Genomic DNA, 14,851 nt, shown 5'->3' on the forward strand with positions numbered 1-14,851 from the left:
GACCGGTTCCGGAAGCGACACATCTTCTGGATCTAACACAAACTCCGGATCTGGCACATCTTCCGGCTCCAACACTTCATCTGGCAGCTGGACCGGCTCTGGCAGTAGCACATCTTCCGGATCTAACACAGGCTCCGGATCTGACTGCACTGATGCTTCCAGTTACTCTTCATCCTCCAGCCATTCTGCTTCAGCCAGCCAGGCAGCAGCAGCTACGAAATCTAAAAAATCAATCCGTTCAGGTAAAGGCAGTTACGAAGAAGTTTCGCAGTCCAAAAGTGACAGCAGCAGTCAGACTGAAGCTGATAGCTCCACTTACTCTTCAAGCGATGCTGACGGGTCTTCTTACAGCGAATCTTCTTCATACTCTAGCAGCAACTCTGGTAGCGAATCCTCAAGCTTCAGCAGCAAAAAGGTCGTTAAAGCTTAAAACGATAAAAAATGTTTATATTAGTTCCGTTTTCTAGGCCCGTATTGTGAAATGATCAGGTTACAAATATTCTCTTAAGAGTACGGGATTTCCAACTCTCGTTCCCACCGCTGCAACTTGTGTAGCCAGGATCTACAGCTTGACCTCCAATAACCCAACCAGTGAAGGTCAAGTTTGTCCCGGGGGAAAGTTCTGTCATTGGACCTGCAACGAAATTAATCAGAAGAACATAGGAGGAGTTCGATTCTTATGGGTAGATTTAAGGCTAATGATCTTTATATTGGAACTTGACCAATCAAACTTATTCGAAGTAAATTTAAGCATCATTTCAAAATACGTGCCAAAGGCAGATCAGTAAGATATTGTTGAAATAATATTTTTGTATCAAAACTCTCGATTGTTTTTATTAAGAAAATTGTTTTGACGTTTTGGCTGTAACAGTAATAAAATTGTTTGAAATATACATTACTTGTTGATAAAACTTGTTTTCTTGTCTAAATCCCTTTCATTTCGATAATATTTCTTTATTTCTTCTACATAAAGAACTAGGCCACACTTTTAGATTCATAACACTCTTCTATGTAGGTATACAGGGTGACTGCAAACACTTACCAAATTTTTAGGAGCGACTCAGAATCAGAAACTTAATCGATTTAGGGAATGTTTAACTTTATGGTTCTCGCTAAAAACAGGAACACTAAGGGTGGGTTGCACCATCTTACTTTAACTTTGACAAACGTCAAAAATCTGTCAAACTCCATACAAAAAACACCGGTTATTGTTGTAGTTACGGGTAAAGCAAGATGGTGCAACCCAGCCTAAGTAGGATAGAAAAACCTTTATTTGACACGAAAACACAAATGAAAATGAAAAGAAGAGAAAACACAAAAAAAAAAACATTAAACACACAACATTACATTAAACATAAATAGCTAATAATCCACCATTATTACATTCTTAGCACACCGACAACAAACGAATGACAGAAAAGAGGTTGACTTCTAAGGCCCAGAACAGACGTTGAAACGCAACTGCAACAAAACTGCAACTTTCTGATGATTATGATGAACTAGCTTTCCGCCCGCGGCTTCGCCCGCGTGGAATTTTGTCTGTCACAGAAAAACTTTATCGCGCGCGTCCCTGTTTCAAAAACCGGGATAAAAACTATCCTATGTTCTTTCCCGGGACTCAAACTATCTCTATGCCAAATTTCATCAAAATCGGTTGCGAGGTTTAAGCGGGAAAGCGTAACAGACAGACAGACAGACAGACAGACAGAGTTACTTTCGCATTTATAATATTAGTTGGGATGGGATGAAACTGAAAGTTTCAAACTGGTCGCCTCATGTGCGGTCTCTCAACGGACTCTATGGCAGAAACTTAGATGCAACTCAAAAGTAACTAGCAGTTGCAGTTTCGTTGCAGTTGCGTTTCACAGTCTGTTCTGGGCCTAAGTGGAGAACTCTATTCCTTTTATCCCAGATCTTTTTATTTGACAGAACATGAATGTATAAAAAATATTTTATCCCGGATCTGGCCTAAAACAAAAGATTAAGATAACCTACGTCATGTCTACGAGCTATAATGTGCCCCGCCCTCTGCCATAATAAGTTTGGGAATTATGCAGGTTATAATATTATACACTTCTTTATAGTACACACTTATAGTACAATAATAATTTAGGCAGTCTTATCGCTATAAAGCAATCTCTTCCAGACAATGAAAAAAATGAGTAAGAAGGGGAAGGCTTTGTCGGGCCGGAGGACGTAGTGTGGGCAGGCCTCCCACTAGGTGGACCGACGATCTGGTGAAGGTCGCGGGAAGCACCAGCACAGGACCGGTCGTTGGAAATACTTGTCCAGCAGTGGACGTCATTTGGCTGAAACGAACGAACGAAGAAAATCCTTAAGTATTTTGTAGTGACATAAAAAACATGGCTACTCGTACTTATGCACAAATGTTAATAAAAGTAAAACATATGAACAAATAGACGCATTCATAAATTAACTGTATTACGTGGGTATACATGTGTAACTGGTAATCAAAATAATATTATTATGATTACTATCCGTAAACGAACTAAAGTCGCTGACATAGCCCGACGGATTGCAAGCTGAAGTGGCAATGGGCAGGGCACATAGTACGCAGAACTGATGGGGCAGCAAGGTTCTGGAATGGAGGCCGCGTACCGGAAAACGCAACGTGGTACGTCCACCCACAAGGTGGATCGACGACATCGTAAAGGTAGCAAGGAAGCGCAGGCCGCTACCAATCGATCAACGTGGAAAGCATTAGGGGAGGCCTATGTTCAGCAGTGGACGTCCTATGGCTGAAATGATGATGATGAATTACTATAGGCAGATAAATAGAACACTCCCACTCTTCCCGTGGATGTCGTAAGCGACTAAGGGACAAACATGCGAACATCAGGCCTCCCCAACCCGTCTGGCCAGCGTGGGGAGTGTAGGTTAAATCCTCCATTTGCCTCTGGTAAATTAGAGGGCGTGCTCCTGCAGTGGAGACTAAATGGCCTGATGATGATTATGATAGTAACTCTATAGTCCAGGGGTTCCCAAAGTGAGGGCGCGCCCCCCAGGGGAGGCGCTAAGACCTTTAAAAGGAGGCGTGGGCCATCTGTGCAGTTAAGTTTTAAAAAACCCAAATCAATGACTAATTATTTTGTTGGAGCCTCCGACTGCATTTGTGAACACTAGGTTGCCACTGGCTATATTAACACGTTGAGTGCGAAACCAGGTCTATAGACCTTGTGTACGTCTCGCTTACCGTGCGGCTAAGAAAATTATAGTCTTCCTTGTCGTGCGAAAGGCATAACTTCAATTGGGTCCGGTGTAGGAAAGTGATGAATATATATCTATGATGTATTCTTAAAATAGAATCCAATGATGTACCTACCTTAATACCAGGTTTTTAGACCTGGTACCGCACGGAAGTAATAAAATGTCTTCACAATGCGAAACCAGGTCGAAGCACCTTGTACCCTGCGCACCTGGTACCGCACCCCACGCTAGCTTCATGCAGCCAGTGTTGCCTCGCATTCATAAGAAACGCACATGTCGACATGGCGTCAAGAGAAACAAACAAAATCAAAACTGCAAATTGATTATAATTTAATTTGCTACACGATTTATTGCTAATTTAAATAATGTTTTTCGTGACAAACATTTGAAGTTGTAACTAAATGTTATTAAATAATATGTTTTCTTTAAATGTAGCTTATTTAAGTATTTATGCACGTATGTCTTATTTGTAAAATATTTAGACTAAATTATTAAAACATCTTTGTTTGTTACTTTTTTAAATTTTTATTAAAACTTAATTTAAACTATCGATATTTGTATTTCACATCCCTAGAATACTTACCAGATTTCCCTACTTCAGAGCGGCACAGGGTGCATAAGCCTTGTATTTTGAATATAGCTATAATTTTTATACTAAACAAGTTATTCACGAACGCCTTCATGTGTATGTCAATAAATGCATTATTATTAATATTCAAAGAAAAAAAACACAATATCTATTAACATGAAGCCAAAAATAAAATTAATATATCTTAAATATTACAAGGTCTTTAAGCCTTGTGCCGCCACAATGTAAGTTTTAATACCAGGTTTATTGACCTTGTACCGAAGGAATGGAAAGTATTAGAAAGTTACTGCCGCAGCAAAGGTGTTAAAATTTAAAAAAAAGCAAAATGGCGGATTCTAAGCGCCATAATGTCTTCCAAAAATGTATGTTATTTAACTAAAAATAATCTTTTTAGTTAAATAACATACATTTTTGCTATTCAATAGCTATTCAAAAAGCCCTTTATTTTGATACCCCACTCGATAGGTTTTGAGAAAAAAAAACTTTTTGGAAGACATTATGGCGCCTAGAATCCGCCATTTTGCTTTTTTTAAATTTTAATATAGCCAATGTCACTCTCACGATTAAGACGAATTTAACGACACCTCTCACGCTAAAAATCGGTCAAGCAGTTTAGGCTGTAGGCCGTGCCAAAGAAATATACACACACATACATACACTCGAAAAACATAACCCTCCTTCTGGCGCAGTCGGGTAAAAACCTTTTGTTTCAGTAAAAAACAAGTAAAAAGTATATTTATTATTTGATTAAGTACTTATTATCATGTAAATACACAATAATTTGCATGAAATACTTTTTAATGTCATTGGGTGTGCACTATATTACACATAGCCAGCCATGTAGTGTAGGGGACAGGATGACTTTACTTTATTTTTTGTGCTATGAGAATGCGTGGTAAATTCAGAGACCTGCTCCTGAACAGTTAGTTAAATTAGTAATACCGTTAGTTCTATATAACCGGCGGACAAAGGTGACTGAGTTTCTTCCGCCACTTCTTCTCAGCACCAGCCCATATGTTGTCCCGAAGTGGTGGTAAGGCAAGCTATATTTGGGAACGTGTATAAGCGCCCTGGAAAGGACTGGAAATCTTGACTTTGACTTTGAGATAGCGGTGACTGAAATTATTGTAATTTTGCAGAGATGGGGTTCCAGGCACTATCAGTTATACAAAAAACTTCGATATCTGTCATTTCTTTCTTCTGTTATAATGTTATTCTAAACTCTTCTCCGCCAGCTTATAAAGAAGCTCAAAGTTGCACAGCGTGCTATGGAGTGGGCTATGCTCTGTGTTTCTTTTTGAGATCGAATCAGAAATAAGGAGATCCGTAAACGAACTAAAGTCGCTGACATAGCCCGACGGATAGCAAGCTGAAGTGGCAATGGGCAGGGCACGTAGCACGCAGAACTGACGGCTCTGGAGTGGAGGCCACGTACCTACCGGAAAAAGCGCAGCGTGAGACATCCATGCACAAGGTGGACTGACAACTTATAATGGTAGCAGGAAGACGCTGGATGCAGGCCACTACCAACCGACCAATCCGGAAATCATTGGGGGAGGCCTATGTCCAGCAGTGGACGTACAGTGACTGAAGTGATAATGATGATGAACCAGTAAACATAACTACAACTGTCAGTAGTAGTATTATGAATAAAGATTCTGGTTTCGTTCCCCAGTCGATGAAGCACCTGATGTCGTGGGTTGAGTGCCCAAGCAACTGTACTCAGGAGGATTTGATGAGTGCTGCTGACAACGCCACTCTTGTGGCGGAGTTTTAGGCTGACACTGTGTAGGTTTGTTGTCGACACGAAAAGAAGAAGAAGAATAGTGTCTGGTCTACTTTTGGTCCATTTATTATCTTCTATATTTATAAAAGCGAAAGGTCACTGATTGACTAACTCACTCATCACGAAATCTCAGAAACTACAAGTGCTAGGAGTCTCAAATTTTGGATGGTAGAACGTAGGTGCTAAAACAGATTTTACGAAACTGCAGCCCTAAGGGGGTAAAACGGGATTCAAGCGTACGAAGTCGTGGACGGCCGCTAGTTATAAATAAAATGCTCTCAATCTCCAAGTCTAAAATTATGAAGACGTCAAATCATTTACCTTCAGCCAATGATCCAATAAAGCTGATGTCACCAGACGTTTCCACAAATATTTGTACAGATTGAGCAGTTATTTACCAAGGTTATAAAAGAGGTTGACGAATGTTGATCGCAAACTGTTGCGGGCTACGGGACGATGAGGGTGCCGGTACTTTTGTTTTTGGTGGTGAGTTTTCAGCATTATTAAGACCAGCGGTGTAGATATAGAAATATAAAAGCGCTTTTAAAAAGCCTATTCGCAGAAAACAATTATGATAGGTAATAATTATGAGCGTAGCAAATATCCAAAAACGTTTTTCGGTTTAGGGTATAGAGATTATGGGGAAAATCCATAAGAATAGTTTTTTCCCATTTTTTAAAGGGGGATAAGTGCGCAATATACTTAGTCAGTTTATGTGAAACCATTTGCATTTGCAAGTGATACATAATGGGTACACTTTAATTATCTTTTTTTGGTTTTAAACATATTATTATCATTCTTTTTTCAGGCCCTAGTGGCGGTGAGGGCGGCGCCCCGGGCAGGTAAAGTCGAAAGATCAGCTATTACTGACTGATCTATCAACACATCTTAAACCACTGAACGGCACGCATATAGGTAGTTAGACATCCGCCAAGAAACAATTTTCCAAAATTAACATCCTAAGGCGAAAAAATAGAGGTCTAAAGGTACGCGAGCGAAGCCATGGGAAAAATCAGTCATTAGTCATTGTAACAAGTTTTTTTTTTATTGAAATGTAACTAATTTTTATTACATGCATTGTTACTGCGCTCCGTGGAACTATTTCGAAATTACAAATGTCATGTTTTCCACTGTCTAGGGCAGTGGTTCTTAACCTTTAAGTCATGAGGGACCATTTTACCAAATTTCTGTCTTGTCAGGGACCACCTCATAATCATAATCGGTCAAAAGTAAACCAGTTTGACTGCAAAAATCAGTTAAAAGTAGTTTTGACCAAGGCGTGCAAGTGCACTTCGTGGACCACTTAGAATGCCTCTAGGGACCACCAGTGGTCCGCGGACCACCGGTTAAGAACCACTGGCCTAGGGGGTTGAACCGTTGAACTTACTTACTCCGATGTCTTAGCTACAGAGATTGCCTTGGCCTTCAATAGATACCACCTTAATTTTCCTTGTTTTAGTCCAGTTATCTGGTTCAACCTCGCAAAAATTCGCGTACAACTCCACGTTTCTATCATAGTAGCTACAGATATTAGTTTTGATCACTTTACACGACTGCACAGAACACAAACGTGGGACGTCCACCCACAAGGTGGACCGACGACCTGATAAAGGTAGCAGGAAGGCGGCGCCTTCTTTTTAGTTCTTACTTACTTCTTCTTAGTAGCGATGAGGAAGTCACTGGAGGAGGCCTATGTTCAGCAGTGGACGTCCTGTGGCTGAAATGATGATGATGATGATGACAGAACACAAAATAACTTTTACTATCTTCTTCTAGAATTTCACTATTTAGTTGAATTCAGTTTACTGACAAAATATATCCAATATCCATCCAGATAGAAACAAGTTAGGTTTTATTTGCAATATTCACTCCAAAAGTTACTTTACATCAATCAAAACCTGAACATTTAATGAAGCAACTTTAAATTCAATTCCAGAGCCTCAAACAGCAACTGCAGCAACAACAACTGGTGCTCAACCCGCGGTGAAGAAAATCATCACCACCACCACTACAGAAGAAGTTGAAGAAGATGAGGAAGATGACTATTACTACGACGAGGAGGAGGAAACCACTTCCACCACCAGCACTCAGTCTTCGAATAACCAGGGTTCTGGTTCTGAAGTTAATGGGAAACATAGAGGACATGGACATAGAGGGGGAAAAGGTCATCATGGGGCTAGAAGAAAGGGCAGGAGAAAGGCAGGGCATGGCAGAGTAGGTCATGGTAAGAAAAAAGGATGTCATGGTAAAGTTGAAAAAGAGGAACATAAAGCAAAAGGAGGCTGCAAGGGAAAACAACACCAAGAGGAGAAGAAAGAAGAGAACCATCAGAGATCTGAGCAGAATAATAATAACCAAAACACTCAAAACAATAATGTAAATAATAATCAACTGCAAGTTACGACAGTCAATAGAAAGACTGCAAACCAAACTAAGCAGCATAAAGCCAAAACTACTAAGAAGATAATTTACACGACTACAACCGAAGAAATTGAGGAGCCTGCTACTGTAAACCCTAATGGATCGAGCAATCCTGGTAATGGTAATGCAGGAACTGGTAACACTGGTTCTGGAAACACTGGAGCGAATAATTCTGGCAATAATGGAAGCAATTCAGGAACTGGATCTGGCAGCACTGGTAATGGCGGGGAGAATCCAGGCACTGGCGCTGGCAACACCGGTAATGATGGAGGAGACTCAGGTTCTGGCACTGGCAATACTGGCTCGAATAATCCAAGCGATGGCGGAGGCCACGCAGACAATGGAAGTGGCAACTCTGGAGATAATGGAGGAAATGCCGGTACTGGAGCTGGCAACACTGGTACGGAATCCAGCGGAGTTGCTTCGAATAATAACCAATCTGGAGGCGATTTTACAAAGATTTCAAAGTCGCTTGACATGTCTAAATCTTCAAATTCTGGTAGCGGAAGGAGTATCGTCCAAAACGGTGATACCACCAAAATTGGTAGCTCATCGTCTAGCGGAGCCACTGCTGGTACTGGCACTTCTATATCATATGCTGATGCCAACGGAGAACAGACTGCTGCTACTTCTGCCAAAGCCGGCGCGTCTGCTACTGCTGACGCTGAGATAGTTGCTGACAACGTGACAGGGTATAAAACTACATCTTCCAATTCAAATGATTCTAAAACTCAGTCAGCATCGAAACTGACCAAAACTAATGACATGACCAAGACTGAGGCTTCGTCAGTAGCCGAAGCAAATGCTGCAGCTGCTGCCAGCGCTTATGCAAAGACAGCCAATGGCTACGTGTCTAAAGAGAGCGAATCTAAAGCGCATAACCTCAACGCTGAGTCCGCTTCAGTAACCAAGAACGCAAATGGAAGCACTGTTAAGGTTTTTAAAAAGGAAAGCAAGTCTGAGGAGTCCAAGTCTGAGAGGCAAGAAAGTCAAACGGTCATCACAAGCTAGACTGATTTTTATTTGTTAAAAATAAAGAAAATTAATTTATTAAGGCTGATTTTTTATACATAACTCGTTCGAGGTAACTGTCATTAACGATAAATTTTACAAACACAAAAATGTATCTCCTGAAAAGTAGCTGTTTTGCAATTAGGGCAGTTTTCGTCGAGTACGATGTAATGGGGTACCGGTTTCGATTCCTAGTAGAGACAACTGTTAGCATGAGCACAATAATTGACACGTGCAACCCCATCGAGCTAACTGCGCCTAAAGCCTGGTCCGTGAGCACGTAGAATCCCGTCCAATGACCCCAAGCTACCCATCCCTATCGCTCGCGAGTAATTATGTTGCTGTCGCGCTCGCACACTCATTGCGGGCGCCCGTCGCACAGTCGCGACAGCAACATAATTACGCGCGAGCGATAGGGATGGGTAGCTTGGGGTCATTGGACGGGATTCTACGTGCTCACGGACCAGGCTTTAGCTGAATGCGACTCTCCCTCGCACTCACCCGCACACCTTCCCGTGTTCGCCACAGAGCGTCGATGTGACGTCACGGCTGCCAAGTGCGCAGTTAACTCGATCGAGTTTCGAACTCTTTTTGTTGAATAAATGACAAATAGACAGCCGAATGTTATCGAGTTTTTCCTGCCATTTTTAAGTGATATTATTAAAACCATTCTAGTTAAAATCTTTTTTAAAGCAAAGTGTTTTTATACCCTCTTAATTTCGTCTGCTTGTTCATTGGAAACTATTCATGTATCATCACATCATCAGGTCATTTAGTCTCCACTGGCCGCTCGCATCCAGGCACCTCCCCCGATCTTCACCAGATCGTCGGTCCACCTAGTGGGAGGCCTTCCCACGCTACGTCTTCCGGCTCGTGGTCACTCAAGAACTTTTCTGCCCCAGTGATGGGTGCGAGCGGCGTAGGACTGGTCTTTGAGGAAATCCTTGGGGGAAGCTTTTGTCCAGCAGTGGACGTCTTTCGGCTGAAACGAACGAAGGCGTGAAACGCGAAATGGAGGCGTCGAAACTTCTTATACTGACCAGACTTGTTGGGGAAGCCAAGCCTGATGTTCGTTCTTCGTACCTAGATTTCTCTCTTATTCGCCTCTTACTACATCCAAGAGATCGGTAGGGGTCATATTTTACTCTGCTGATCTTATTGAACCACGCAAGCTTTACATTTTATACCTGAAGAAAAACAGAAACTATTCACAAATTCTGCAGATTCTCCAAAAAGTCATCATTTTGGACTTCATGGATTAGAATAAAATTCATAGTTCGTTCGCGTTAAGAATGCAGTAAACCAATCATTGTCCGCCGTTGATATTTAGGACTTACAAACTTTTGATATTAAGCTTTTAAGGGTATTTTTATAAATTCATTAAACTTAATCTTTTCAAATATAATTAGTTTGAATTTTAACACCTCTGTGCATACACCTGTGGGCTGAGTGTGAGTTTACATGTTTACATCAAAATGTATGAAAATTTTAGTTTTTGAACGTTTCCCGCTAGGGGCGCTGTACAGTACAATCCGTCATACATTTAATGTCATTTTTTGACGCTAGTGAGCGCGGTTGATGTAAACTCACACTAAGCCCTCTGTACCCTGCAGTTGCATTGATGATTCACTGCACCTTCATTCCATCAGTGCAGGAAAATTTTAAATTAGGCCAGTTGTTTTTTATACAAGAAAATGTTGTCATTGTACGCACTCTGTGTATTATGGGACCAAAATTAAGTAGGCTTACCTATCTAAAATATCAGCCAAATCTTACATCTCGTATGTATAAAAGCAGTAGGTCACTGACTGACTCACTCATCATCACGAAATCTCAGAAACTACAAGTGCTAGGAGTCTCAAATTTTGCATGGGAGTTCCTTTTAAAACGTAGGTGCTCACAAAGACGGGATTTTGCTAAATTCAACCCCTAAGAAGGGAGTACCTAAAACGGGGTCCACGCATACGAAGTCGCGGGCGGCCGGTCGTTTTGTATAATTCCACTGTTCTTGAAGAACTTGGAACCTGCAGTTCGAAATACCGCAATACTTAGTGAAGCGATTTAAAAATTAAAGCTGTCACGTTTAGTAACTTGTCTATTATTTTACACAAGTGATCAAGCAGTCTACATCCCGGTCGAGTTAACTGCGTACCTGGCTGCCTTGACGTCACATCGACGCTCTGGTATGGACGGGGCGAAGAGAGAACACATTCCAGCGGGTACGCAGTTATAGATGACCCACGCTGAACTGTCCCACCAAACTCAATGACAGGGGGGCGCTACCATCGTTCAACTATATGGTTTCCAACATGGCAAAAATCGGAACCAGCGATCCGGTATTGACGGTGGCGCCCCGCTGTCAATGTCATGGATAGGACAGTTCAGTATTTTGGAACTATAGTTCGATCGGGTTGTGTGTTAGGGGTAAAAATAATACAAAATCATGTTAATATAAAATTATAATAACAAGGTCACATTTGAACATTTGCATGTATAAAAATTAATCAGTGACTTAATTACTTAGCTACCAAGCATGTAATTTTAAAATAAACATCTGAATGTTAATTTTTTTTCTTATCTATGACCATTGGCGAATAAGCGGCTGTCCAGTGTCAGGTTACTAATGACAGATGTCAATTCTTCAAAATATTTACTTTTTTATCGCGTACTTTTTTATTTCTATTTCGATAAATTACTTAAGGTTTTTACTAGTTCTTTACAAAGGTGACTGAGTTTCTTCCACCTCTTCTAAACATATTATTGTCCCTAAATGGTGTACTCGTAGGTCTAGCTATTACAAAAATGGTCTACACTAAGCAACAAAAAACCTGAATTTGTACATTTCATACTGCAATCATTTTCCAATCTGTCGCCTCACACGTCCCTGTCAATGTCAACATGAACTTGGTGGTCTGTCACTCCATCAGCGTCGACCGCACTAGCGTCTGTCCCGCTCAAATTGTAGTTCTTAACGGTATTAACACCGTTAACGCCATCAAGAGAAGAGTTGCTTTTGTTCACATTAACCACTTGGTTTCCAGACACTTTTCCGTGATCGTTGACAGACTGTCCGTTAACCTCGCCAGATAGGGAATCAGATGTGCCTGACACGATTTGGTTACCATCAGCGTCTGTGCTAGTGCTTGATGATGAGCTGGATTGTTGGAAGCTGCCTGTTCTTGTGACAGTTGTCACATCATCATCATCGCCATCGTTAACGTCATCAAGGGGAACAGCAACAGGTGCTGGATCTATAACGGGGGAGTTTTGAGGAAGCCCTTCAGTTTTGGTGACACCATCGACGTCAGTCAACGAATCTGTAAGAAAGAAATAATTAATAGTCAACTACGTTGTGTCACTGGAAAAACTACGCATTTTATTTAGTAAATGAAAGCTAGGTCAGTAGGGGTGCCCTGCGTGCCTAAATAACTGCACGCAGGAAGATTTAATGAAGGCTACTGACAAACGCCACTCTTGAGGCGGAGTTTTGAGCTGACGCTGTGTAGGTTTGTTGTCGACACGACAAGAAGAAGGTAGGGGTAGGCACTTTTGAATATTATCTTCTATACTTATAATAAATCTGTAGAGAGGTCAATTCTGTACATGAAATATATTTTCAAAATAACTATCAGGGGGTGATTACTGATCGATACTGATGCCAAAAATGCAATCAGTAAAATTTTTGTCTGTCTGTCTGTCTGTCTGTCTATCCGTCTGTATGTTCCTTATAGAAACAAAAACTACTTGACGGATTTTAACGAAACTTGGTACAATTATTCTTCATACTCCTGGGCAGGTTATAGTATACTTAGGAATTCCCACGGGAACAGGAATTAGCGGGAAAATCCTTTTGTATGAAAAATCTAAACCGCTTAAGTAAGACGCTTGAAATTTGGCATGCAGGTACCTTAGTAAACTCAAAGCTTAGTTACAACAGGATATTTCAAAATTCCCACGGGAACGGGAGTTAGCGGGAAAAAACATTTGTATGAAAAAATCTAAACCGCGTAAGATAGATGAAGGGGGTAAAACGGGATCCACGCGTACGAAGTCGCGGGCGGCCGCTAGTTTAGAATATTTTTTAACCGACCTTTTTTCTTTGCAGTTCAGTATTATAAACTCGTAGGTAAATGCGAATTGTGAGGATGTATATAGGTATGTTTGTTAGGTACTCCGTAGCACTCCGTTGGTACTCATTCACGCAAAAACACTGGATTTCATGTGACTTTACGATATTATTTATTGTTTATCAGAAAATAAAGGCACATGGCAAAGGTATGATTCAAAAAACATACTAACCGAATTAAGATCCTCCTTTTTGAAGTCGGTTAAAAAGTTTTAAAATAGATAAATTTATCAAAAAGTTGTTACTTACGTTCGCCGGACACTTGTCCATTGTTATTATCGTAGGTGAAATGTTCCGAATCTGAAACCAAAAATGCATTTAAACTAAGTACCTATGTAGTTATTAAATACTTCAAAATTAACCGTCTCATAAATGGGCCTCATAAAGAAGGCTCAAGGTCACCCAAAGGGCGATGGAGCATGCTATACTCGGATTTTCCTTGCGTGATCGAATCAGAAATGAGGAGATCCGCAGGAGAAATATTGTGACTGACATAGCCCGCAGAATCGCTAAAATCAAGTGGCAGTGGGCGGGGCAGATAGCTCGCAGAGCTGATGGCCGCTGGGGCAGGAAATTTCACGAATGATGAACACGAGCCGGAAGGTCCTCCCACTAAGTTGACCGACGATCTGGTGAAGGTCGCGGGAGGTGCCTGGATGCGGGCGGCACAGGACCGGTCTTTGTGGAAATCCTTGGTGGAGGCCTTTGTCTAGCACTGGACGTCCTATGGCTGAAATGATGATGACGATGAATAATGCGTTACTTTTTTATTCCTACCTGGTCGGGGGAAGGCCTGAACGGCAACGAAGACCTGAAAAAATAGAAACATAAAATGAAAAATAACATTAAGCTAGTTTCCTAAAAAAACTTTTGGTCTGTTATTTTAGTTTATGATAGTTTTCGAGTCATGTTTGTATTAAATTTCTGTGCTTAGCCACTTTTTTGGTCACTGTGGCGCGAATAGTCAAGTTACATACCTGATTTTTTTTATTATCATTAGATGAATACTAGGCCTAGCTGATTCAGAAGTATTTACTTACATCCATAACACGAATGTAAACTAAAATCCTCTATGTTGTAAAAAAAATCACTCGAAAACTATCAAAGTCACGGTGATTTGGGTAGCCCTAGTGATGCTCTACCTCTGGGTTTCGGCTTGACACTACTTTTTGGGACACCTTTGGGCTGAGTGTAAGTTTTCAAAATGTTTGAAAATGAGTTTTAATAAATGTATGTAAATTTTAGTTTTTGAACGTTTCTCGCTAGGGGCGCTGTACAATCCGTCATAAATATGTCATTTTTTGACGCACTCACTAGTGAGCGCGTTTGATGAAAACTCACACTAGGCCCTGTAAATAACTTGATTTTGAATAACAAACTTACCAAACACAGAGCGGCGAATACTTTCATGGTGACGTTTAAATGGCGACAGGGTCGCGAAATACACCAAACACATTTATATACGTTTAACGACACAATCTGTACAAACATACAATTTATATTTAAAAAATTAACATTTCCATACACTTGAGTACACGTGACGTCCAAAAAGTTAAATATTGGGTCCATTGTTAAAGTCAGAGATTCCCAAACTATAAGACTGAAAACCCTTGAAATGGAGCTGACAATAGTGACTGAGTTTCTTGGGCTGCTTCTTCTCAGCACTGGCCCATTTATCGTCCCGAAGCAG

At 40.9% G+C, this 14,851-nt stretch overlaps 2 protein-coding genes across 2 annotated transcripts; one reads left to right on the forward strand and one right to left on the reverse strand.

Annotated features, from left to right (window-relative positions):
- The first annotated feature begins 6,033 nt into the window (after positions 1-6,033).
- Positions 6,034-9,078, forward strand: LOC135085534 (protein rtoA-like). The gene is made up of 3 exons (XM_063980315.1): positions 6,034-6,089; positions 6,412-6,445; positions 7,540-9,078. The coding sequence occupies exons 1-3, from the start codon at positions 6,060-6,062 to the stop codon at positions 9,033-9,035; spliced, it is 1,560 nt and encodes a 519-aa protein (XP_063836385.1). The 5' UTR covers positions 6,034-6,059; the 3' UTR covers positions 9,036-9,078.
- A 2,705-nt stretch (positions 9,079-11,783) lies between these two features.
- On the reverse strand, positions 11,784-14,619 carry LOC135085258 (uncharacterized). Its single transcript, XM_063980008.1, has 4 exons — positions 14,545-14,619; positions 13,939-13,972; positions 13,411-13,461; positions 11,784-12,352 (listed from the first exon to the last, which is right to left on the reverse strand). Exons 1-4 carry the CDS (start codon positions 14,569-14,571, stop codon positions 11,910-11,912), a joined length of 555 nt encoding a protein of 184 aa, XP_063836078.1. The 5' UTR covers positions 14,572-14,619; the 3' UTR covers positions 11,784-11,909.
- Positions 14,620-14,851: the final 232 nt, after the last annotated feature.

This window comes from Ostrinia nubilalis, chromosome 28, assembly GCF_963855985.1.
Source record: "Ostrinia nubilalis chromosome 28, ilOstNubi1.1, whole genome shotgun sequence".
Classification (NCBI taxonomy): domain Eukaryota; kingdom Metazoa; phylum Arthropoda; class Insecta; order Lepidoptera; family Crambidae; genus Ostrinia; species Ostrinia nubilalis.

Bases quoted from the DNA above. Each gene is read 5' to 3' on its own strand.
- LOC135085534 (XM_063980315.1), top strand. From the start codon at position 6,060: ATGAGGGTGCCGGTACTTTTGTTTTTGGTG. The intron at 6,090-6,411 runs GTGAGTTTTCAG...TTCTTTTTTCAG, and splicing joins CGGTACTTTTGTTTTTGGTG to GCCCTAGTGGCGGTGAGGGC. The intron at 6,446-7,539 runs GTAAAGTCGAAA...ATTCAATTCCAG, and splicing joins GAGGGCGGCGCCCCGGGCAG to AGCCTCAAACAGCAACTGCA.
- LOC135085258 (XM_063980008.1), bottom strand. From the start codon at position 14,571: ATGAAAGTATTCGCCGCTCTGTGTTTG. The intron at 13,973-14,544 runs GTAAGTTTGTTA...CTATTTTTTCAG, and splicing joins TATTCGCCGCTCTGTGTTTG to GTCTTCGTTGCCGTTCAGGC. The intron at 13,462-13,938 runs GTAGGAATAAAA...TTTTGGTTTCAG, and splicing joins TCAGGCCTTCCCCCGACCAG to ATTCGGAACATTTCACCTAC.